The 25,000-nt window shown below is 30.2% G+C and overlaps 5 protein-coding genes across 10 annotated transcripts in view; 2 read left to right on the forward strand and 3 right to left on the reverse strand.

Moving 5' to 3' along the window:
• The window catches only part of LOC124951819 (ceramide glucosyltransferase), a 7,650-nt gene extending 3,213 nt beyond the window's left edge, over positions 1-4,437 (reverse strand). Inside the window, exon 1 of the mRNA XM_047500729.1 lies at positions 2,798-4,437. Coding sequence (XP_047356685.1) covers positions 2,798-3,982 — 1,185 coding nt within the window. The 5' untranslated portion in view covers positions 3,983-4,437. The remainder of the gene's footprint in view (positions 1-2,797) is intronic.
• Positions 4,438-6,409: 1,972 nt separating this feature from the next.
• LOC124951820 lies at positions 6,410-9,704 on the reverse strand. 2 transcript variants are annotated; one of them, XM_047500731.1, is made up of 3 exons: positions 8,979-9,704; positions 8,318-8,880; positions 6,410-8,079 (listed from the first exon to the last, which is right to left on the reverse strand). In XM_047500731.1, exons 1-3 carry the CDS (start codon positions 9,240-9,242, stop codon positions 7,866-7,868), a joined length of 1,041 nt encoding a protein of 346 aa, XP_047356687.1. In that variant the 5' UTR covers positions 9,243-9,704; the 3' UTR covers positions 6,410-7,865. The 2 variants fall into 2 exon arrangements, with proteins under 2 accessions (XP_047356687.1, XP_047356686.1); XM_047500730.1 differs by having other exon boundaries at positions 6,410-8,229; positions 8,979-9,702.
• A 132-nt stretch (positions 9,705-9,836) lies between these two features.
• On the forward strand, positions 9,837-13,381 carry LOC124951821 (cytochrome c oxidase assembly protein COX16 homolog, mitochondrial). 3 transcript variants are annotated; one of them, XM_047500734.1, is made up of 5 exons: positions 9,837-10,155; positions 10,275-10,357; positions 10,479-10,599; positions 10,805-10,916; positions 11,224-13,381. In XM_047500734.1, exons 3-5 carry the CDS (start codon positions 10,502-10,504, stop codon positions 11,275-11,277), a joined length of 264 nt encoding a protein of 87 aa, XP_047356690.1. In that variant the 5' UTR covers positions 9,837-10,155; positions 10,275-10,357; positions 10,479-10,501; the 3' UTR covers positions 11,278-13,381. The 3 variants fall into 3 exon arrangements, with proteins under 3 accessions (XP_047356690.1, XP_047356689.1, XP_047356688.1); XM_047500733.1 differs by having other exon boundaries at positions 9,840-10,155; positions 10,275-10,326; XM_047500732.1 differs by having other exon boundaries at positions 9,840-10,326.
• Positions 11,164-14,521, reverse strand: LOC124951817 (exonuclease 1). Of its 3 annotated transcripts, none has more exons than XM_047500727.1 (9): positions 14,237-14,521; positions 13,957-14,076; positions 13,622-13,883; positions 13,320-13,538; positions 12,954-13,241; positions 12,682-12,880; positions 11,753-12,609; positions 11,559-11,661; positions 11,164-11,490 (listed from the first exon to the last, which is right to left on the reverse strand). In XM_047500727.1, the coding sequence occupies exons 1-9, from the start codon at positions 14,395-14,397 to the stop codon at positions 11,480-11,482; spliced, it is 2,220 nt and encodes a 739-aa protein (XP_047356683.1). In that variant the 5' UTR covers positions 14,398-14,521; the 3' UTR covers positions 11,164-11,479. The 3 variants fall into 3 exon arrangements, with proteins under 3 accessions (XP_047356683.1, XP_047356684.1, XP_047356682.1); XM_047500728.1 differs by having other exon boundaries at positions 11,164-11,661; positions 14,237-14,384; positions 14,479-14,510; XM_047500726.1 differs by having other exon boundaries at positions 11,164-11,661.
• Positions 14,522-14,921: 400 nt separating this feature from the next.
• Positions 14,922-25,000, forward strand: part of LOC124951724 — a 20,279-nt gene continuing 10,200 nt past the window's right edge. Inside the window, exons 1-13 of the mRNA XM_047500532.1 lie at positions 14,922-15,596; positions 15,841-16,273; positions 16,399-16,529; positions 16,603-16,802; positions 16,912-17,151; positions 17,276-17,696; positions 17,821-17,995; positions 18,111-18,178; positions 18,317-19,201; positions 19,399-20,152; positions 20,240-20,340; positions 20,455-20,585; positions 24,227-24,400. Coding sequence (XP_047356488.1) covers positions 15,892-16,273; positions 16,399-16,529; positions 16,603-16,802; positions 16,912-17,151; positions 17,276-17,696; positions 17,821-17,995; positions 18,111-18,178; positions 18,317-19,201; positions 19,399-20,152; positions 20,240-20,340; positions 20,455-20,585; positions 24,227-24,400 — 3,662 coding nt within the window. The 5' untranslated portion in view covers positions 14,922-15,596; positions 15,841-15,891. The remainder of the gene's footprint in view (positions 15,597-15,840; positions 16,274-16,398; positions 16,530-16,602; positions 16,803-16,911; positions 17,152-17,275; positions 17,697-17,820; positions 17,996-18,110; positions 18,179-18,316; positions 19,202-19,398; positions 20,153-20,239; positions 20,341-20,454; positions 20,586-24,226; positions 24,401-25,000) is intronic.

Raw genomic sequence — 25,000 nt, forward strand, 5'->3', positions numbered from 1 at the left:
TGAAAAAAATTTTTTGACGTTCAAATGGTATGATATATATTGAAAATTATCACGATGTATTGCTTTTCTGTATTTTTCTTGAATTATTGATTTATATTATGCCTGTACACACACACACATACGCGCGCACACATATATATATATATATACACACACACACACACAAAAAAGGACAGATAGACAGACAGACAGAGATACATACGTACGTACGTACGTACGTATATCGAGATGCAAGAATAGCATGCGTGGGAATATTCTTTCGATTTTATTATGATTTACTTTTCGTATATTCTACGTATCGATTTTCTTTCATCGTTTACGTATGTACGTACGTATTTAGATATTTGCAACAAATGATATGTATGTTATAATCTGTGAATGTCTATTTACATTAATATTTTTAATGCTGACGAACGAATATATTCGATCATACTGCTGACTTGAATTGGTGATATAATATTATAATATGCACTCAAAGAAATTGAAGACAAAAAAAAAAAAAAAAAAAAAAAAAAAAAAAAAAAAAAAAAAAAAAAAAAAAAAAAAAAAAAAAAAAAAAAAAAAAAAAAAAAAAAAAAAAAAAAGAGAGAGAGAAAATTTAGACGGGAATAATAACCTCGCAAACTAATAAGTGTAATGAACTAATAAGTGTAAAAGTGTATCGCGAATTAATAAGTGCATGTTTGACTCATACACGATGATTCCTTCTTGTCTCCTTAATGATTCATCTTGTTTAAAATTTATTCTTACGTTGGCAAGCCAACACGTGATGTGATAACATTTTAGTTGATAAGTCTTATCAATGTTATCTACAAATTGTGTTATTGAATAGTTTAAAAAAAAGAAAAAAAAAATGAAAATATTATTTCTAATTTTTCCTTACGAATAAATTTGGACATTCAAGAATAATAAACGTAATGAATTTTTAAATCATCAAAATATTCATTGAATCTTTATTATTATTATTATTTTTTTTTAAAGCTATCCAATTGACATTTTTTTTCAACGTTCCTTTTATATTTTTTTTTTTTTTTTTTTACATTAACATTTTAACTAGTTCCCAATGTAATATGGGACATATCCAATACAATTAGATTTAAATTAATTATTATTATTTTATTAATTATTATTTATTTTCTTCTTTTCTTTTTATAATAAAATTGTACAAAACTATTTTTTGAGATAACTCCGTTCAAGATAACAATAAAGAAGGAAGCTTATGCATATGGAAAATAAAGGGCCGAATTTACAAAGTTTCTCACCATAATAAATAATTTACGTATATATGCACGAAATATATTTCCTCATTACTAATCATATATATATATATATATATATATATATATATATATATATATATATATATATATTTAAATGAAATTATGACGAATGCGAACTTATGAGTTTGTACAATTTCGATATAATAAAAAAAAAAAAAAATAAATAAATATATAAATAAATAAATAAAAAATAATGCCAAACAATATCACGATCGAATTTAAAAATAACATTCTAAGAATAATATTGAAATAATTGATCATTAAATTGTATAAAGTCGAAGTTATTAATCAATTAATGACTAACGATCCAGATGTTGAATGGTTAAAGAACGATAAACGTGATGAAGTCTGATCCGCGATAAATTTATAATGAAACAAAATATTTACAATATTGTAGGATGACAAAAACGTAAGCATATAAATCTAAAAAATCGCGTTTGTGAATGTGTGTGTGTGTGTGTGTGTGTGTGTGTGTGTATGTATGGTGAAAGATAGAATTTTATTCTTTGCAAAGCTGATAATGTGATACGAGAATCGTGCTAACTTTTAAGCAAGATTTTGCCCCAGACCCCAGTTGTATTAAAGTCGTCGATGCGATCAGAATCGTCAGTGTCATTGGAATCGTAAATTGTTAAACAGAGTCGCGAGAAGGACAGTGCGTTTTATTATGTTTCGAATTAAATTAAATATACAATTATTATTATTATTATTATTATTATTATTATTATTATTATTATTATTATTATTATTATTATTATTATTATTAATATCACGATATCGCTTCGCGATCAATAACTTATCACCCAGCTCTCTCTCCTTTCCTATAATATGAACGAATTCTTCACAGATTTTACTTCGTTCGATTATGGATCAAACGTTTTCAGTCGGCAGTAAAACTTCTTATTGATCGTATTCAGAAGGAAATTCGCGTAATCTCGCGGCGACCCGATTCGCGTGCCATTTTGCGAGCAAATAAAAAATAGATAGAAATAAGAAAGAAGTAGAAGAAGAAGAAGAAAAAGAAGAAAAAGAATAAACGATATTCGAAAGAGAGAGACAAAAATATTATCGTACGTAGAGAGATATTTCATGCATACTGTAATATCGTAGATATGTAGCGCGAAATATATAGAATAGTGCGCGATATGCCATCAAGTATTACTATCCTCCGATTTTACGCGATAAGGAAGAGAAATTATTAAAAAAAGAAAAAAAAAAAGAAAAAAGAATCAAGAAACGATAGTTTAAAGAAAGGGGAGAGAGAGAGAGAGAGAGAGAGAGAGAGAGAGAGAGAAAGAATAAAGAAAGAGAGATAAAGAGAATCAGAGCAAGAGCGAATGAGAGAAAGGGGGAGAGAGAGAGAGAGCGAGAGAGAAAGAGAGAAAGAAGAGAGAGGGGAGGGAAGAGAGGGAGGGAGAAATAAAGAAAAGGGAAGGAGGAGTAAAAATAAAATAGGGAGAAAAGAAGAAAAAAAAATCGATGGGAAGAGAGAACGATTTGCTATCCTAATATTTTACTTTCGTCTTGACTTCCTCCGCGACGCCGCCCCATCTGAGCTTGTAAACGCGCGAACGCCACTGTATCAGAGGATCCAGGACGGCTTGAACGAAGAGATATGGTCTCGTGATCTCACTGAGAAGCCATCCACAGACGAACATGAGTTTGTTGAAGGGCAATGGCCCGTTCTGTACGACACACAAAAGCGTCCAGTCGAACATGAACCACAATAGTATGTGTACAAGATAAAAAACTAAAGAGTCCCAGTCGAATAGAACACTGGCCGCCCATGAGGCACAGGCGCCTAATACGAGGCACTCGCTGAGAGGTTCGAAGACGATCGTGGTGGGTAACATGGCGACACGAAGCTTGGCCCACCTCCTGAGCCTCGCCTGGAAGGAGTGCAACTCGCAGTGGCCGCTGTTTTGCAAGGCCGGCTGAGAGCAGACGGTTATTCGCCAGCCGCGGTCGGTCAATGACTTAGCGTAAAAGAAGTCCTCAGCGAGATAGACACCGAAGGTCTTGAGGCCGCCGACCTCGTCCAAGGTCGCTTTACGAAGTAACGCCGACATACCGGTATGACAGTTTATTCTCAAAAGATCAGCTGCCAGGTACATTCTCGATTGTACAGTACCGAAGAATATCTTTTCGTATGCTGCGGCGAAACCGTCGCGATCATACGTGAAGGGCATTTGATGTACCAATGCGACCTTATCGGTCATGTGATTAACCATATCCAATAGAGTGTCCTCCTTCATCCTTATACCGCTGTCACTTATAAGTACCAACTCGTATTTAGCCGTCTCGTAAGCCGGCTGCATGTTGTTGATTTTTGGATTGACCCCGACGTTCCTACCGCCGACGAATACTCGGGTCTCTATTTGGGGATATTTTTCAATTAATTTCCCTACCAGCATCAAAGCTGGATCGGAATCATCCTCGACGCAAAAGAGCAATTCATATTTAGGATATTCGATCGTGAAGAATGTCTCGAGATTATTGAATAGATTTGGATCTACTCCCATTAATGGTTTTATGATTGAAACACCAGGCAGAGGAGTCTCGTAGCTCGGCATTTGGGCGATCTTTCGATGAAGCTTCCAACGGCCGGCTATTAAAGCCAACATGTGAACTATCCACATGCCCGACCAGAATATCATAAAAAATATCGCGAACCCGTAGAGGGTATACAGCATGGAGTTCATCTTCGAGTAAAGGGTCGTAGGAGGGTGAGGTGGAGGTCGAGGAGGAGGGAGTAATTCACGGATATGACTCAGAGAATTGGCAACCGGCAGCGGTGGCGTGCACGGTCTCGCGTGCTTAACTCCAGGCCTTCCTCTCCTTCTTCTTTTATGCTATTTGATCGTCCGAGCAGCTTCTTCTTCCTCGAGATTGTCGTCGTAATACCTAAGATCGAGGTTCCATCGCGAGGCGAGCCGTAACCTGAGATTAAAAGACAACGACGACGACGACGACGACGACGACGACGACGACGACATCTTCGAGGTTCACTGAGAGAGAAAGGAACTTGGATCACGCGACAAGACTTTCCTCCTTTTTTCCCGTCTCTGTTATCTCTCTCCTCATCTTCGTCAACGTCGCCCTTTCTTTCATCGTTCTTTTCCTCTAGATCGTCGTCGTCGTCGTAGGGAGTCTTGCGGCCCTTGGGAGTCACCGCGCACCACTGCATTCAAGATCCTTTAACGGAGGATCTTGTTGTTTGTTTCCTTTCTTCTCTCTCTCTCTCTCTTTCTCTCTCTCTCTTTCTTCTTCTCTTTCTCTTTCTCCCTCCCTCTCTCTCACTCCTTTCTTCTCTCTCTTTCTTTTTCTAATTTTCGAGGACGACAGCGACGGTCGGCGACGGTGACGGTCGCGCCGGCGATGCTCGCGTCTACCGTCGTCGTCGCGTTACGCTCCTTTCTCGTATAATCGTTCACAACTTTCCTCCCTGAGCACTATTCTTATGACTTTTCTTTCTCGTTCTTCCTTTTTTCTATTCCTGTTAACGGTCCTCAATGTTTTTCGTGGAACGATCAACGCGTATGCCGGCACGACCGTCGAAACGACCGACAACGACACGACCGCCACCGTCACTGTCACCGCCGCCACCGTCACTACTATCACTATCTTTACTTGAGCCAACACTACTACTTCTATCAGCACTACTACCACCACCAAAACCAACCTCGCGGTATCACTACCACCACAATCATTTCTTCCACTACTATCATAGCCGCTATCGTAATCACTTGGTCGACACGCGTCGTCACCTTTAAACTTCCAAAGACCATAAATGACAATATCGAAAAGTACAGTGGAAACTTTTGCCGGTAAAGAAAATACGTTGAGTAACGGCGTATAAGATTTCGTCCGTTCTCTCGTGTCGTACTCAACGTTATTATTTTTTCGTATTTCTCGATAAATGTTACTGTCGTTTCTCTCGTATCTTGGCCGTCTCACGACGCCTTGCACGGCGCGTCCCATCGACGCACCGTGGCGCTACTCTTTCTCCTCTCCTATTTTCGATGATTCTTCTCGTGAGACTCGTCGGCTCGTAATGCTCTTCTCTCTCTTGCTCTTCTTAGTTCACTGATTTATTCTCTCTCTCTCTCTCTCTCACACACACAATACACACTATTTTTCTATTTCTCTTTATTTGCCTATCTATCCCTTTTTCTCTTCTTCTGTATGTCTCTCTCTCTCTCTCTCTCTCTCTCTCTCTCTCTTTCTCACACACACTCTCTCTCTTTCTTCTCTAAAAGGTGACTATCTTACGTTTCCTTACTGAACACGTAACGGTGTTACGTGTATCACTTGTTGGCGCGGTGAAAACCTTCCTCCGCCTTTTCCTTCTCCTTTTTCGTTTCCTCATCGACTATGATCGCCGATTATTCTTTCACATTTTCGAATATATCTTATTACCATTCTCTCATGTGTTTTTCTTATTTCTTCATTGATATCGTACATTCGAGAAAATAAAACTCGCGCTCGTATACATTTATTATTTTTCTTCATGTCGATATTACGCGCTCTCTCTCTCTCTCTCTCCCTCTCCCTCTCTCTCTCTCTTTTTCTCTCTCTTGGTTACGTGCTCATACCTGTGGTGCGAGCAGACCACGCCGACGTTTTGACGTTAATCACCGACGTACGGACGATACTTCGCGATGCTTCACGATGCGGCATCTAACAATAAATTTGACACTACTGCCCCTGACGCCGCCGCCATCAACGTAACCGTCACTGTCACCGCCGCTGCCACCACCACCACCATCTCCACCTCCACCTCCACCATCACCTCCACCACTACCTCCACCACCACCACCGTCGACGTCGCCGTCACCGTCACAGCTGCTATTTGTTGCTGTTACTACTACTACTACACTACTACTACTATATTACTACTACTATTGCTGTTACTGTTGCTGTTGCTGTTATTGTTGCTGCAGTCGCTACTGCTGTTATTGCTGTTGTGCGATTCGTTCTCTTACTCGTATCTTTCCTCGATTTGTAGAGAACAAACGGCGACGAGACGACGACATATGCGCCACGATCGACCAATCCACCTTCGACAACCGGCATCATCAAAATTCTATGATTCTTTCGATCTTGTTAAGTCTTTCTATTTTCTTTTCTTTTCTTTTTTTTTCCATCGTTCATACGACTTTTCGATCGAAATTACAATTGCACGAATTTTCTTCGTCTCGTGTTTATCGTTCATGAAAATATATATTATAAATTTTAATTGACATTTACAATTCACTCGTTAATATCTCGTCGTTAAAGCTTTGGGAATGTTTGGAGAATGATATAAACGTCGAATATATTTATTATGTTAGCTTTTTAATGATTTTTTTAATGTCATTTATTAAAAACATTTTATTGAAGCTATATGTATAAAGATAAATGGGATCAGAGAATATATGCTTCTTTACAAATATTACTTCTTCTTCTTTTTTTTTTTTTTTTTTCTTTTTTTTTTTACAAAGTAATTCCTATTGAGATTTTTAATATACTCTCACATATATAAATTCAACTTATAAAATAAATATCTTTCTTTTCCTTTGCCGACAATTTATTTTTAACAATTGCAAAAAGCAATTCTCAATGATTGAGAATTTTTAAAAAGGGGATAAATAATTTGTAAAGCCGAGATTACATCTATTACTCGTTTATCACATAAAAGCGATGTTGTAACATGAATCGTTCGTTTGTATGTGATATTTATAAAGACTATACAATAGTGATAGAGAGAATACATAGAGTAATAAACATGAGGAGTCAGCGATGTCATTCATAATTTTTCTGTATAACTCGCATCGTTCAAAGTATATCAATATTTCATTATCAAACTATGTGCCTATAAGTAATTTGCATTAATAATTAGTTTTTATAAATTTATCGATCAAAATTAATAAATGGAGTAATCTTAAGAAGTAAACCACGTTTACGTTGAATTTATACAGATACATTTACGAATCTGATCGAGTTCATTCATATTGCACCAAAAAAAAAAAAAAAAAAAAAAAAAAAAAAACAAACAAACAAAAAAAGAAACAAATAAAAATAAGTTTTTATCAAAATACAGATATTAAGAATTTCACGATTTATTATTTAATCTAATCTATAGAAATAAAATCTAATATGTGCGTATAAATGATTGTATTGATAGTAGATAAACATGATATTGTTGGTGCAATATATACATATGTTCCATCTGTTTATTTCAAGTTTATAGAATGCAACTTTTGTACTACATCGTATAGATATCATAAAATATATTTTCCTATCAAATCTTATATATGTGTATATATATATATATATATATATATATATATGTATATATGTATATATATATATACATATCTATTTATTTAACAAATGCATTTATTTCGATTGTGCCTTCACATTTTTTTTTGCATTGCCAATACTTTTGTTATGTAAATGTGCAAAAGCACATAAAAAATTTATCTCTAAATATAAATTTAATTCTTTTCAGCAATACTCTAAAATTATCACATGACATTTTAATTGTCGTATTATTAAAGTTTTTATTATTAAAGTATTAAGTTAATTGCATCGTTTCGTGTCTTAGTAATGCGCCTCCTCTATATATCCTTTCATGCTTTTTGGCAAGGGCAATTTGTGAATATTGTCCAATCTTGTATTTTGTCGTATAACGAAACGACAAAGATATTGTAAACTTTTTACTTGAGTGAACCTACTAACTGGCTTTGTTAGCCTTACAGGAAACGATGGACAACCAGGATATTTAGGTCTTGAATAACAAATAACTGCCGTTTCACTGAAGTTCATAGAATAATCGATTAAAGCAGCTATTGAAGTAAAAGATTTACTTTCTCCACGGTTGCATAATGAAAAAATACCTCTACTGTGTTCTATTCGTGCATGAAGTAATTTCCCCGATGATTTAAAACTTAATGTTAATAAATACCTATTAACAAATATCAAATTAAATATATTTTTTATATGTAAAATGAAAAAAAAAGAAATATATATATATATATAAAATGATAGTGTACCTGTCGTCGGATGAATCTCTAACTAAAAATGCACCATCTGGTTCTGACATGAGTTTAATATCAGCCTCGTTTCCAGATATGGGACCCCAATACCAACCATATTTGCTCAATTTCAATAATTCCTCTGTAAGACATGCCTTCAACTTACTTTCATCGTTTATTACCATATCATTTTCTCCATCCGTATTACTCGTATATTGTACTATTTGTTTTTCATCTGTAGTACGCAATGCTGGGGATTCTACTGATGGATCAATATGCATTTTATTTTTCGTATGATATTCTCCATCAAGTACATCTAAATCTTTTGTTTCTTCTTTTGAATAAATATCTGTCTCACAATCTAAAGGCGAAGAAAATTGAGTATTGCAATTAACTTTGTTTTCATCTATAGTACTTTGTGTAATATTGGCCTGTAAATTATCAATATTTATAGAAGGAAGACAGTGTTCGACTAGCGGCGTGTCAATGTAAAAAGAAGATTTTGCTGACTTGTCGTTATCAACTGTATACATTATTTGTTGGGCCTCATAAAGATGATCAACTGTGATAGCTTTGCTTGCCTGCAAAAATTTTATTATAACATTGAATATATACATATAAATATAAAAAAAAAAAAAAAAAAAAAAAAAAGTAAGTATATATATATATATATACTTACTTTTTGCTTAGCCTTGCAGATTGCAAAATGTCTCTTAATATTTCCAAAAAAACCGTGTGGTATTTTGTTGGTATTATTATTTTGTGATTTGCATGGTGCAACGTTGATAGTGTTAGGATCTTCTCCCTTCCATTTATTTTCATCTACTTTTATGACATTTTCACGATAATGACGTTTCCATAAGAAACCCAAAGGCTTCTTATTTAATTTCCAAGATATTAATCCGTATCTTGAAGTTTTTGTATTATCCATTTGATTGACCATATCCAAAACAGAAGACCAGAGTTTCGTTTTCGTTCAAGTGTCAACAAAACACGGAATTTGATTAATTATCATTGGTAATATTTATGATACTATACACATTTAGAATTGAAACAGTTTAATAATTATTTTCGTTTAAATGAATATATTGTACACATTCAATTTCACTCTAACCTAACATGTATTTTTCTTCATTAAAAATTGACACTATTTTTATCACGTTTTTGATCAAGCGTACATATAATTCTCTCTAATTAGGAATCAAAAACATCGATCGGCGATCAACCTGTCGCCAATGAACAATGCTTATTCGAACTTATTATAGTTAAAAAAAACTGTTAATCTCAATTCACATTAAAATACTATTGAAAATTTCGATTCCTCATAAATTATCGATACTGTAATTTTTTATTGTAAAAATTAATTTATTTTCTTCTTATTCTTTTATCTTTTCGGAGAATAGCCATCTATTAGGATTCATTTCTATGAGATATCCACCAACCAATAATTTGTTAGTTGGGACAATAATTTAGGTTGGTATTCATGAAATAATTGAGCATACGTAAATGGCGAGTTGTGATGACGATCATAATGAAAAATCCCTAGAACAGTATACTTGACAATCATAATACGATGTGACGTATGCTTGACGATGTATTATCGCGTTATTTGTCTCCAAATATAAAAATATCTGAATAGTCAAAACGAAGTCAAAATGAAGTTAACGATTGTATCAATTCAAGTGTATTTAGATGAGAATGAAATAACATATTTAATTAATTTTAGAAAAATATATTGGACTGATGTAACCTAGATTATACTTTTGATTACATTTAATTTCATTTCTAACATATAAAGAAAAAAATAATACTGATGTATTGCTGACCCCACCTAATTTTATGCTTAATAGAATCGAGTTCGTATATTAATAGCAAAATCTTTATACATGCATTAACGTAAGGAGTAAATAGTAAATACTAATAATATCATTTTTTTTTCATCGCTACGGCTTACATCTTTAATTAAAATACGTAGAGGAGAATAGTCGATTCTGATTGGTAGATCTCTTAACGTAGAAGTTGAAGAGGTTAGTTTTGGTCGTAACCTATAAGAATAAGGTTAATAATTCATATGATAATAATATAATATGATAATAATTCATATGATAAAGCTTAAAGTACATTTTATATATTACTTTATTGCTACAGTTTGATAAACTTTGTTATTATGTTTATTAAGGAATAAGTTTATTGATTAACGTGATGTCATTATTTCGAAGTAAAACATTTCGCTATGGTCTTCCATTCATAATTTTAGTCGTCGGTGGATCGTTTGGACTCAAAGAGTTTACACAAATAAGGTATATAAGAATTCGTGTATGTGTGTATATATACATATACACACATATATATATATATATATATATATATATATATTATTTTGTAAAACAAAAATAATGGAATTATAAGTTGACTTAAGATTTGACCATTCATAATTACATAATTTAAGTTATAATTTGTCTCTATGTCTTTAACTTTTGCTAATATAAGAGATTCTTCTTTTAGATATACATACAGACAGCGACGGGCTTATTACCATGAAGCAAAACGAATAGGTATTGAAGTAAAAAAACCAGGAGAAGTTACTTTAGAATCTGAATTTGAAAAAATTAAAGAGGTATGTTACAACAAATTGTAAATATATACTGCAATATATGTAAATATTTTAGAATACGTTGATAAGATAAATTTTATAGAAATAGTTCTTATTTGTTAATGAAACTTTACTTCATATTTTTTATATATTATGAAAGTTTTTTTTATATTCCTACTTTTTAAAAAAAAGCAGTCAGATTTTATTTTCAATAGATATGCATTTATAAATAAATGTTTCGTAATTTAAAAAAAAAAATTATAAATGGTTTTTATTTTTTAATTTTTATTTATTACAAAGTTAAATATTATATCCTTTATTATAATTTTAGCTGGATATCAATAATTGGAAAAATGTAAGAATATCAAGACCTTGGGAGGAATAGATACAAAATAAATTATTTCCTATAAAATATACAAGAGTAGATGTACTTATGGTAGTGCTATTAATATAGAATTTAAATAATGCCTATAACAATATAATGCAATTTTTTTTTTCAGAGATGCATAACAATATTTTTCTAAATATTCATTCAATATATATATATATAGTTCAGATTTAATTTATTTAATTCTAACTTCAGTACTTCAACTTTGCTCTGTAAAATATAATATAGAACTTTTTATAAATATATAACATGTAAATAATTATAATGAAGAAACTTACTTTTTTCAAATCCAAACATATTTAATAAACTTAGTTGTCCATGCTCAGAAGATAATTGTTTACTTCGATGGTCTCGTTTGGTTGTGCTTTTTCTGTTGGTTCTCTGAAAAATATTAAAAATTAAAGATTAAAGGTATTTTTTGCATATAAATATATCTTTATGATATTCTTGTTGTAGATAAATAAATATAAACCATTTGGAAGCTTGTTAGTTGCTTCTTTATCGTTTTACTAGAGTGAATGTCATTTGATGGATTTAATTTAATACTTGAAAATTTAAATGAACTATTTGTATTATCTTCTACACTATTTTGGCTAACTGAATAATCAGATTCTGAAGTAGGACTGTTTGATTGTGGCATATTACGATTATCGTTATTCATATTATCATTTGCATTAAAATTTATATATTCCACTTCGTTCGTTGAAGTAAATAAAATTTTTGACTCGTATGTATGATTTGGAGAACACATATCTTGCGTTGTAAATGTTTCTTCATTAGTCATGTTTCTGTTAGCAATCGCATTCTTATTTTCATTTACTAATATATTCTGTTCTGATTGTTTTGTATTTATGGAATATGTATTATCTAGATTATTAAATTCTGTTAAATATTTTAAATCGCATTTTCTATCATCTACTTCTATCTTCATCTTTTTGGAAGTATGACTTATACATAATTCATCAGATTCAAAATTAACATCATTATCATTATTTCTTGCATTATTTTTATCTATGTCTTTATTTGTAAAAAATTTACTTTCTGTAATTACGTTCTCATCAATAATTGTTTTTCTAAAGTTTATTGTGCGCCCAGGTCTTATTCTACTTCTTCGTTTAAATAATAAACTGGGAGATATTTCATTACTAGATACTTCTTTAACAAATGGATTCGTTTTTCTAGTTAATATTGGAGATTTTTGTTCATTAACATCAGACACATTCTCTTTTTCTAAATGTATTGCATTTTCAGATTCAATACTTTCTTCAGATTTATATGTGTCTAAAATATCTTTTTCGTTTAATTCTTGATAATCTGGAATATTTACATCTAAAATAAAATAAACATTTAAATTAATTTAAAACAATAATTCGTATAAATTAAATATGATATAAATATTACCAGGATATTCTTTCTTCTTTAGATTAGCAGATTTTTTTTCCGAAGTACAAAATTCTTTTACAGACAAGTGATGCTCATAATTTGTTGTTTCTTTTTTATATATGTTTCTTGGACTTTGTTTTGGTTTATAATTGCACGACCAAATGCTTATGTGTTTTGTAATTGTAATTAACATTTTTGGATTCACCTTATTCAAATTCTTTGGAAAATTATCAGAAAAATAAATACAATGTAATATTAGAAAGAATAAAATATTTAACCATGTATTGTACCTGTTTTTTATCAGGATCAAAGTCATGAAGCTTTTTAAATGTGAATGGATCACAATTACCATAAGCAAGTTGTAATGCTTTATCAGGGTCTATCTCTTCTCCAGCATAATGTAACTGATCTTCAGAAACGTCAGCTGAAGGAGAATTTAAACGTACTTGTTTTCTTTGTAAAGGGCAAAATACTAATTGATGTTTGAATGTTACAAATGCTTTCATAAAGTTGTCTCTATATTCCTTTGATACTGTCAAAGATTTCATATTAAGACAAATTCCTAAATTAGTAAGAGCCTGTAAAAATAATAATATTTACCTCTCTCTCCTCACTATATAGATTATACTATAGTATAATATCAGATAGAAACTGACCTTATATATATCACTGTTTGAATTCATACTTTGAATAAACTTTTTTGCTTTAGCTAATCCTATACCACGAAGTGAAGGTAAATAATCACATCCTGATAAAATGCACATATATCTAAATTTATCCATATCAAAGTCCGTAGACTTCACGTCCATAGCAAGATGCAATTTGTCTTGTTCAACAAGTATACCATTACCATTCACATCCATTTTAAAGAACACCTACGATTAGAATGTATCATTAATCATTCTTTTCTGTTTAAAATCATTATCTCTTTATATAGAAAATGGTAAAAATCACTAACTCTTTTACATCCAAATAATGTTAAATCACTATCTTCAGTAATAACAATATCTGCTATACCACTAATATTAAGATATGCTAATTGGGCATCAGCTTCATATGGAGCTACGATGCAATCTATATTTAAACTTTGACATGTTTTGATTAGTTCCAGAGCTATTTCATGTGTTACATCTATCGATTGTCTTAATAAATTCCTGCCTTCTGCAGTTTGTCCACTACGTATTAATTCTGCTGCTTGACGACGTTTTATTTCTCTCTTTCTAGAAATATATAATATATTTATATTAATATCAATAATATGTAAACATTATTATGATATAAAACGTTACATACTCGTGTCTTTTGGCTTCAGTATCTGCCTTAGCTGGTAAATGTCGTCCGTCAAATACAAGAATAGGTTTTATATTATATTTTAAAAGCATTTTTATAAATTTCATACAATATATTATATATCTAAAAGTTAAAAATTAAAAGTTAATCATATTTTAAGATGAAGTAAAAATGAATGTCTGGCCAAACTATTAATTGTTTAAATATTAAAAAAAAAAAAACTGATAATAAGATATATCATATTGAAACTGATAATAAGATATATTATAAAGTAATTACTTACGCATCTGTTGGTTCTCCTAATGATAGTTTTTCAGCACAAGAAAATATTCCTTTGTGTAACCAACAATAAGTATCAATGGCAACAGATTCACCTGCAAATTCATTTATATTTGCTTTTCTTGAGGATTTCTCCAAAAATGGTAGTAATCCTGTAATACCCATATCTCAAATATACAACAAAAGTACATTTATCACATAAAATATTCTATTGATACATCTAAATAATCAATTATAAATATTCACTTCTGTCTTAGCTGAGTGTTGTCTTAGAATTCTCATTGCCGCCAAATTTTTAAGGTGATATTGTAAACTCAGCTATATGTAGGTATCCTCCAATTAGAGACATGATATACGACATAAGAAGTAACACATTGGAAATAACCAATCACCATCCAAGTATGTTATATCTCTACATAGTAATTTATTACGCTTTATGTTTTTATTTTTTAACTATTAGACACAAAATTGCATTTTGAAAAATGATTAATACTATTGTTCAGTTTATATGTTTAAATAAATTAAAAATTAATCTTACATATAAATACATTTAGTAGATAATGTATTATTCCATTTATTTCAGTTTACTTAAGTATTCAAAATTAACTATTTAAACGTTGTTCTTTGAAGGGAAAAAAAAAAAAAAAAAAAAAAAAAAGAGAAAGAAGGCCAGTTTATCTATTTACATGTATAATAAAATGAAATTAATTTAATTTTCGACAATTTTATGAAATTAAATAAACTCCAAATGAATAGTTTTTCTATTGTATATGGTTATATAAATTAAAATTCCTAAATGTCATTCGTATGTATGTACATGCATACTTTATGCATCAGACTTAATTTCAAACGAATGTACAAATCTGGCAGTTGGTTTATGGTCATATTGTCATATTGTTCGATACGAATTTTCAATCTACTGCGACGTGTTGCGATTTAAATTTTCTTTTTTTTTTTTGATTATATAAAATTTATAAATATAAATATTTTTTGACCTTATTTAAATAATAATAAATTTGTTTACATTGGTTAGAGTTTAATGGATTAATTAGAGTTTATGGATCATTCTAAGTACGCTAATATGATAGTGTATCATGCATGTGTGTGTATATTTAAGAGTACATCAATGTCAATTGTATGTCACAATAGTAGGTTATGACCATTTACGACACAAATGTATTGAACGTATTTAGGTATAACCTACAGGTTAATAAGTGTGAGGAGATAGACTTCTTTATGCTAACATTACTCATAAATACTGTGATTAGAATTTATTATACACTATACTTTATTTGATTATAAATTCATATTTAAGTATAAATCTTGAGAAATTATGAAATCACAGTGCATGTGATAAACACGAGGTAAGTGTCATAAAATAATTTCTAACCTGCTTATTGTATTAATTACAATTAAGATTATGATAAAGTATAATTCTATCGTTTATAAAATATATGTCACATGTTTCATCTAATTGAGATACTATAGATTATATTTTACAGTCTATAGTACTATATTTCATAGTCTATAATATCTTACAATACTTAAACTTCATTTTTATTATATGAAATTACTTAACCTTAAATAATAAATTCATTTTTAATATAGATACACCGTTAAGTCCTTACAAGATTTATTAAAGAACAATGAAAGGATGCCATGGGTGAACATAACAATGGTCCTTATGAACAACAGCTTCTTGCTGTATTTGAAAGTTGTTTGATGAAAGGACAAACAGAACTAAAAGAAGAGGATCTGTCCTCTTTATGCAATAAATTACAACTCCATAATCGTGGAGATGAATTAAAGGAATGTATTAAAAAATGTACTCCAGGAAAACGATCAATTTCATTTCAAGAATTTCGAGGTGGATTATTACTTCTGTTGGGCAAAACACAAGAGCTGTTGACTCAAGGTGACACGGATTGTACTATACAATTACAGCAAGAAGTAAATATAAATAATGATAATGATAAAATTTCTGACTTTCCAAACTCAGAAATTCAAGAATCTCATATGAATGATAGCAATACAAAAACAGGTAATCCTTATATTCACTATATGTCTTATTTCATGATAACAATTATTATATTTGTATAAAGCTTTGTTATATCTGACTTTTCTATGTTTCTTTTATATTTCTTACATATTAAATACATTTTATAGGTCTTATATTAGATAAAAATCGATTAAAAGATTTATGGCAAAAAATGAATGTATGTTTCAAAGAAAATGCAGATACTGCAGAAAAATATTACATGTCTAATCACAGGGAGACTTCTGCACTTCCAAAACAAGTATTTATTTGAACTTTTTACAATTTGTAATAATATATGAATGCAGTCAAACATAAGCTTATTTTTTCCATAGATAGCTCAACGCATATTTGAAAAACTTGATCAAAATAGCGATGGTCTTATTAGTTTAGATGAGTTTTTAGATATATTTAAAAATCAAACTATTTTACAAGAAGAATTGATTCTTCCTTGCAAGGATATATCTTCAAAATGTTTAACAAATTCAAATGAAGAAAAATCTGATTATGATACACTTCAACATCGTGATTCAGGGTATTGTATTAATATATCTGTATTAGTATTTTATTGATTGCTCAATGTATATATTTGTTATATTAATCGAATTATAATTTTTATGAATTATTTACATTATAAATTACAGCTTTATTCAGCATAATATTGTTACCGATATGTGGAAAATGGCTGGTATTTCTGATGCAGCTTCTCTTTTATCTGATTTGGGATATAACTCATCAAGTATTAATTTAAGTGATTTGGTTACTACCTTATGCGACGAATTGAAAAGTCTTAATGATTCTATAATCAATACAGATATTCAGCCTCATATTAGTTTATTGAAAGGTGTTTTTCTTCTTTATAAGGAAGAACTACGCAACTTGAAGTAGGTTATAAGCAACTGTTTTATCGTAATTTAATGCGGATTATTATGAAGTTATAAAAAAGTGATATTCAAAAATTCTGCAATCGTAATATATTTATTCAATAATATTGTTTGTATTTTGCAGCATTTTGATAGAAAATATAACAGGTGAAAGAGATAAATTACGAGTTGATGTAATAGAGGCTAATGAGAGAGCGAATTCCCTTGCACAAGAAATTGATGAACATCATTTCCGGCAAGAGGAAATTAAACAAAATTTATTAAAACAGATCGAATATAAACATTCTGAGATTATAAAGGATTTATCAAATCAACTTAGTTTGGAACGTGAAAGTAATGCTACTACTTTAAAAGTAAAAGAACAACAGTTACAAACGCAGCAACAAGAAAATTATCAAAATAAAAATAAACTTTTGACTGCTTTACAAGATAATCAAATTCTAGAAACAGAAAATGAAAATCTCCGAAATCAAATTGATAAGCTAAAAGAATCTAACAATGAACTTTTGATGCAAATTAAAATGCTTGCCGCGGAACATGATGAGGTATTATATAAAAAAATAAATTAATGCGCTTGGAAAAAATTATATTTATGAAAAAAGACGCTATAATTTAATATTATAGTTTTTCTTTTTTTATCTTTTTTTTTTCTCCCCCTATCACTTTTAGGTTGATGATATAGATGCAAAGAAGGAAGAACAAGTTCTACATTTAATTGATCGTATGAAACAGTTGCAGTCAGAAATAGTCTCCTTGCGCGATCAGAATGATGAACTTACTATAAAATTGGAGATATCAAGATCACGTGATAGTGAAACAAATTTGCGAGCAATTAAAAATGAAGGTAATAAATATTCCATGTAACTATTTTTATAACGTTATTTATTATTTTAATTATTATTTTTCTTTTGTGTGATATTTATTATAAAGCAAAATATCATTTTATTGAATAATTTTAGCAGTTGATGCTACTGTCACATCGGAAACAAATACCAACGTAGAAACGACTTCGCAGAAAGAGGAAATTGTATGTATCGAATTTTTACGTTTATGATTTTATATTTTTTTATAGGTATCAAGAAAAATAAAATTATTAATGAAAATTCATATTTTCATATATAGCTTTATCTAATGTATATATATATATATATATATATGTTTATAGCTATCCTGCAGCAATGGTATCAATGAAAAAGTTGAATTGCTCAAAACGGAGATAGATACAATAGATAATAAAGAACAAATTATAAAAGATTTAAAAAATATGTTAATAAAATGTGGAGATTGTTCTTGTGAAAACTGTGATTATAAAGATGCAATATCTTCTGTTATTTGTGGACAATCAAAGTTCAATTCATTTTCGTTAACCGAAGAAATTGATTTTTCTAAAAGTCTTGCTTCTGAGCTTGAGACTGAATGCGAAGAAAGAACAAGTGAATCATTAAGAGATTTTGTTGTTTCTAAATGTAATAAAACAACATCTGCAAAACGGGTGATGCATAATAGTAATGATACAATGATTTGTTCTACGGATACCAATTGTAATCATGCAGATATTAAATCATTACAAAATAAAATAACTAGTCTTCGAGATTATCCACCTCGCAAAGATGAATATTCTATTACGGATCATATGAAGAATTTAAAAGAAAAAGATATAACGTCCAATCATAGTGTGCCTTGTAATGAATCTGATAAGAAAAATAATACGACTTTATCTAACAGTGATAATTCTCTTACTAATTTAGTTTCTCAGGAACAAGAAAATTGGTGGCAAACTGAGAAGAAACAATTGACTGAAAGATGTTTAGAATTAGAAGGAAGTCTTGATTTATTGAAAGCAGAATATGAAGAATGCGAAGATTATTGGGCTGCTAAATTGGAAGAAGAGAGGCAGTTGTTCGAACAAGAACAAAAAATAAGTGATGAAAAATTTTCAGAGCTTATTGCTAAAATGGCAGAATATGAGGAAATGATTAGTCCAGTAGATAAAGTGAAAAACGGTGGTCGATTATCTCCTATAGAAGAAAAATTTAATTTGGAACAACAGGTAACTCAATTTGTTTTTGATTATTTATATTTTAATAATTTTTTAACAATTTAATTTTATTTAATTTTTATTTTGATTTAATTTAATTTTTATAACAATTTAATTTACGTTTCACATCTATGCCATCATTTTATTAATATACAGTTACATTATTTTTTGTTTGAAAAATTGAAAGGATATTTTCTTTTGTAATATAGTATTTAGATTTGGAAGAAGAATTTGAACAATGGAAAGTGCAAACAGAGAAGGATATTTTGGAGAAAGATAAAGAGATTAAAAGTTTATTTGAAAAATTGAAATATTTGGAGAGACCTGAAAAGATTGATATTTCAATTCAGGTATCAGATGAAAGCATTTTTCAACGATCTTGTACTTTTTGCAATCATATTCCCATGGATTCGTTTAACGTTGAATCGTATATGCAATTGCAACCGAGGTCACCTCAATATGATGGGAATACATCTAAGATTACAGAAAATTTTAAAGGGGATCATATATTTGAAAATTCAATGCCTTCTAATCATTTTATGTCGCAAGTTATAGAGGAAGAAAGTTGCGTAGAAAATTGTCATTTAAATCAATTACCGTGTATTAATAAAGCGGATACAAATAATGTATATAAATGTGAAAAATCAGAATCGGGAGAGAAAAAAACGAATAATATTTCTGAATGTACGACGTTTACAGAAAAAGAAGATAAAAAAAGTAAATTCAAGCATAGCATGTCCAGAAAAGAAAACAATTTATTAATACAAGAATTAATAAAATCGCAAACTTTAAACAGTTTACATTGTCAAGGTTTGCAAGATATTGCACAACAACAAGTATGTAATATTGACATAAATATATTGGAAAATCTGAATATGAAATTACAGATTCAAGAACGTAAAAAACGCCAATTAGAAGAATATTTTATACAGCGGCAACATCATATAGAACAAGTATTGCATCGTAAGTTATTATTGAGATTTCTAATCAACGTAACATTTGTCGAATTAATTGGATTTATTTTGAAATATATTTAAATTTCATTTATAGAAACTTTGTCTCAGCATCAAATAGAGGTATCTGAATTACGGTGTCTTCTTTATAATACTCAAGAAAAATTACAAATTCAAATTCAAGCAAATACTGAACAGGTATGCTTAATTTTTTATTTTTTTATTTTTTTTTATTTTTATATATTACCCCTTTAAGTAGAAGATTGTAAATAAGGATGATTTTATTTCTTTTTTTATATCGTTTCATTATAGGCTAAAAGATTAGCCGGAGCTGATATGCTTGCAAAGGACTTATTTATAGAAAATGCATATCTAATAGCAAACTTAAAGAGACTCAAACAACATTGTTTATTATCAGGAGTTAATTATGAATCTACTTCAATATGATACTTCTGTTATCTACGACTATGATGATGTTATCTAATAACGATGATGCATCACTCAGGGATAGGTAGATTTGAGAAGTATTAAAAGAACATTAAACATGTAAGAATAATTTAATATAATATTACTTAGTGTTAAATATTCTGTACTATGTACAGATTGCATAAAATCTATAATGCACAGGTTAAAAGTTATTCAATGAAATTTAAGCTTTTATATATGTAGAAAACAAAATAAAAAAGAAGATTTGTTCCTATTATAAAGCAAATAAACGCATAGATTTATTGTACAGTATTGTAAAGATAATAGATTATTATCACTCACGCATTATGTATATTTGCAATGATTATTATATATTTGTAGGTTCTCATTTTTAAAATAATATGTTTAACATTTATATTTCGTAAGTACTTAGGAAGTAATAGCAATCTTATCGTCATAAATTGAATAGTTACTGCTTATGAAATTTAGCGACAATTCTACCTAGTTTTCTATTATTGTCAATAAAAGATTACTAATATTAATGAGATAAATTGTGAAAGTTAGTTAGAAAAATATTAAAATTGTAAATAATACACTTTATCCTGCAGGAATTTATGATCAAATGGTATATCAAGAAATATTCTATATGATCATAGAATTATTTCGTTTACAATATCTTTTTTTTTATTCGCTCCTGAAATTATCAGGCGATTATCTTAGATTATTAAATTACGATTTATTTACAGTACTATTCAAAAACATGCATTTTTGGGATCTAATTTAGATAAAATATGCGTTAAATATTATCAATATAAAAACACATTTTATATCGCTAGTATTAAAAATATTCGATCAATTCGTTAGTCATAATTTATTAGCCTATTTTAGATCTTTATAGTCCTTTGATTAACATCATATTTAAGAAGCAAGTATTTATTTTTTTTTTTTAGATTTTTCAGTGAATGTGCCAAAGAAGACTACATTATTATACGTTTCTAGTAAATATGAAAGAAAGAATTCCCATTTTTTCTTTTTCTTTTTTTTTTTTCTTCTTTTCGTATATGTGCTATGTTACATACATATATTCGTATATGTACAGATTAATATTTTGGACGGACAATGGATTATACTACAACAATGTTTATTTCATATTTATTTTCTATCATATTTTGTTTATCCAACAAATATTTGTGAGATAATATCTGTGAAATAATTTTCGACTTATATAATAATTATCGTGGCAATATTATAACAACAAAATATAGAAATAATATTTTGATTCGGGATTAACATAATTTTTTTAAATAAATAACTTGTTTCTGAATACTTTTACATATATATATATATATATATATATATAAATATATATATATATATATATATATATATATATATATATATATATATATGCAGAGGAAAAAAAAGAATGTTGTACCTGTCTTTTTCGAGTATTACATTTATATACAAAGTTTAACTTTGTCGAAATGATTAGTTCTATTTGATCATACGTTCTTTCCATTTAAAAATCGATGTAATGTTTTATAATGTGCACGAGTGTTTCCTATATGAATTTAATTATTTAAAATGTGCACGTAATATATGCTGTTGAGCCAATGGAAATGCAATTATACTGTTTGTGCTTCGTTTGGTGAATCATTTATATGCCATTCCAGCATACAACGAAAATGTAGAATCTAATGGGATATTTTATAATATATGCATTTACATATTCTTTTTAATTATTTACTTGATAATTGTATTTTTTATAACATCTAAATCAATTATTTTACTTTAGAGCAAACGAACGGAAAAAGAACAAAAAAAAATAGTAACGAACGGCTGAGAGAAATTTGTTAATTTCTTATAGTAAGTTCTTTATAGTAAATGATAATACACCTTTATCGTATATTAATAATATTCATGATTACGAGAATGTATGTATAAATGAAATACATGCGATACGTGCGCATCATATGTGTCATGGATGCATCTTTTAATTAAATTATTTACGAATTAAAAGCTTCTCATTTTTTTTTTATTTATTTATATATATATATATATATATATATATATATATATATATAAATCCAAAACATTCGTAATAAAAATAATTTCTTTGCTTCATCATACGACATGTTTATATTATTATTTTATGTTAATTCTTCGATTATTTCTTGAAGAAATTGTTATTAGCAATCATAAACATATGGCAATATACATACATATATACATACATATATACATACATGCATACATATATACATGTGAGTATTTCTAGAATCGATAAATTCAATAATTACATTTGTAATGTACGATCTTCTATAATTCTACGAAATATACGATCGTAATCAATTTGAACATACTGTATGATAACGAGTTATGCAATGTATTTATAATGTAATATTTGTATAAATAAAATCTCATTCTGATTCCTCATATTAATAATAAAGATTTCTCCTCGATTACATTGATACGTGCATAATAATAATAATAAATAACAGCATACAATTTTTATCATTGCTGTCTTCTTTTTTTTCTTCTTCCTCCTCCTCCTCCCTCCCTTCCTCCCTCTTCTCCCCATCTACGTTGCAACCTTCTTAAACGCACGCCCTATAATTTTGAAATTTCGCAATAACACCAGCAATACTTGAAGATATAAAAACATTACGAGTAAGAAAACAAATCTTTTATATTTACAATACGAATATCAATTGATTTACGTATATCATTTTAATAAGATATTATTTAATTCTGTTATCCGATAATCTCAACGTAATGTTAATTATCGTGTCGTTTTATTATTATCACAACATGTCCACTTAAACACGTGGACGTAGGTTCTTGGCGTCGGAAAAAAAAAAAAAAAAAAAAAAAAAAAGAAAAAAAAATGAAAAGAAAAAAAATGAAGAAGTAAAGTAAAGAAAACAAAAAGAGAAGAGAAGAGAAGTGAAGAAAAGGTAAGAAAAGAAAGAAGACGAAGAGAAGAATGTATTCTGCAAAGGTGATTACATCGCATCGCGGTTATGTAATAGTGACGGCTACTGAAAGACTTTCGCAGGAGACCGCCAAAAATGTCCTGGCCGTTGGGAGGTTCCGCGCGCAAAACCGCACGTAGAGAAGAGAGGAGGCATTACTGGTAGCTGAGGTGGTAACGGCGATGCTGCTGGTGGTAGTAGTAGTGGTGGTAGTGATGATGGTGGTGTGCTGCCGCTGATGATGATGATGATGATGATGATGATGATGATGATGATGGTGGAGGTGGTGGTAGTGGTGGTGGTAGTGGTGATGATGGTGGTGGTGGTGGTGGTGCTGGTGGTGGTGGTGGTGGTGGTAGTGCTGGTGGTGGTGGTGGTAGTAGTAGTAGTAGTAGTAGTAGTAATGGTACTAGTACATCGCGATGGCGGTGGTAGAAGAACATGACTGCTCGATCGTGACCCAGCGGAGCGGGGCGAAGAAAGGAATTGGAGAGAGAGAGAGAGAGAGAAAGAGAATTAAACAAAACAACTTCGAACAGGAAAGAGAAAGACAAAAAGAAAGAGAGAGAGAGAGAGAGAGAGAGAGAGAGAGAGAAAGATGACAGGAGAGCGCAATGGTTTGTGCGGGTGGAAGAGGAGAGAAAAAGGAGAAGAAGGTAGAGGTGGTCTACCGGTGGTGATAGTGGTAGTGGTGGTAGCGGTAGTGGTCGTGGTGGTGGTGGTGGTGGTAGTGGTGGTGGAGATGGTGGTGGAGGTGTTTGTGGAGGTGGTAATGGTGAGGAGGAGGTAGGAGATGCAGCCTCCGCCAGTATCCACGTGTTCAGTGTAGTAGCGCGTTATGACCCGGATGTTAGATCGTAGCTGCAGTTTCGCGAGAACCTGCCGACCCGGATGTCCCGCTCGACGTCTACCGCTGATCAACAGCTAATGTCCTCCTGGCCACCAAAATATGTTCAATCGGTAAGTCCGATAATCGGTATCGTGCTATTTACTTTTGCACCCTAGTATCTTTTATCATCGATGGACTTGGGAAATTCACGATCTAAAGAATCTCGATGGATAAACGGCGACGGAAGGAGGGCGAGGGAGGGCACGGATATATAGATCTTTCCATTGTTTTTTTAGGATCTATTGACTTTCTTATAACGCTATTTACTTTTCACGAAGTTAATAAAGATATTACGAAGGGTAAGTTATAAAGAATAACTTTCTAGCGGGGAATCTTTCTTCCTGAGTTCTTTCCATTTTTTGAAAATTGATAGATTGATTAGGTTGACAATAATAAAAAGAACCGATAAAAACCGGCATCATTGGATAAGTAGAATTCTTATACGTCTTAATGTCTGTCCTTACTCACTTAATATCACTTGGACGAAGCGAGCGTAGATAATCCCGTGTTATTTCGTTCGCGATCGTGCGAGTCAGAATTTTCGTCGTAGACATCGTCGTTCTACGTC

Source organism: Vespa velutina, chromosome 9 (assembly GCF_912470025.1).
Source record: "Vespa velutina chromosome 9, iVesVel2.1, whole genome shotgun sequence".
Lineage (NCBI taxonomy): Eukaryota > Metazoa > Arthropoda > Insecta > Hymenoptera > Vespidae > Vespa > Vespa velutina.

What these genes read in the sequence shown, in the direction of transcription:
- LOC124951820 (XM_047500730.1), bottom strand. Translation starts at nt 9,242, where the DNA reads ATGGTCAATCAAATGGATAATACAAAAACTTCAAGATACGGATTAATA. An exon ending in TCTGCAAGGCTAAGCAAAAA is followed by an intron (nt 8,881 to 8,978) that starts GTAAGTATATAT and finishes AAATTTTTGCAG; the next exon opens with GCAAGCAAAGCTATCACAGT. An exon ending in AGAGATTCATCCGACGACAG is followed by an intron (nt 8,230 to 8,317) that starts GTACACTATCAT and finishes ATTTGTTAATAG; the next exon opens with GTATTTATTAACATTAAGTT.
- LOC124951821 (XM_047500734.1), top strand. Translation starts at nt 10,502, where the DNA reads ATGTCATTATTTCGAAGTAAAACATTTCGCTATGGTCTTCCATTCATA. An exon ending in AAAGAGTTTACACAAATAAG is followed by an intron (nt 10,600 to 10,804) that starts GTATATAAGAAT and finishes TTCTTCTTTTAG; the next exon opens with ATATACATACAGACAGCGAC. An exon ending in AATTTGAAAAAATTAAAGAG is followed by an intron (nt 10,917 to 11,223) that starts GTATGTTACAAC and finishes TTATAATTTTAG; the next exon opens with CTGGATATCAATAATTGGAA.
- LOC124951817 (XM_047500726.1), bottom strand. Translation starts at nt 14,397, where the DNA reads ATGGGTATTACAGGATTACTACCATTTTTGGAGAAATCCTCAAGAAAA. An exon ending in TTGATCCTGATAAAAAACAG is followed by an intron (nt 12,881 to 12,953) that starts GTACAATACATG and finishes AATTTTCCAAAG; the next exon opens with AATTTGAATAAGGTGAATCC. An exon ending in AAAGAAGAAAGAATATCCTG is followed by an intron (nt 12,610 to 12,681) that starts GTAATATTTATA and finishes ATTTTATTTTAG; the next exon opens with ATGTAAATATTCCAGATTAT.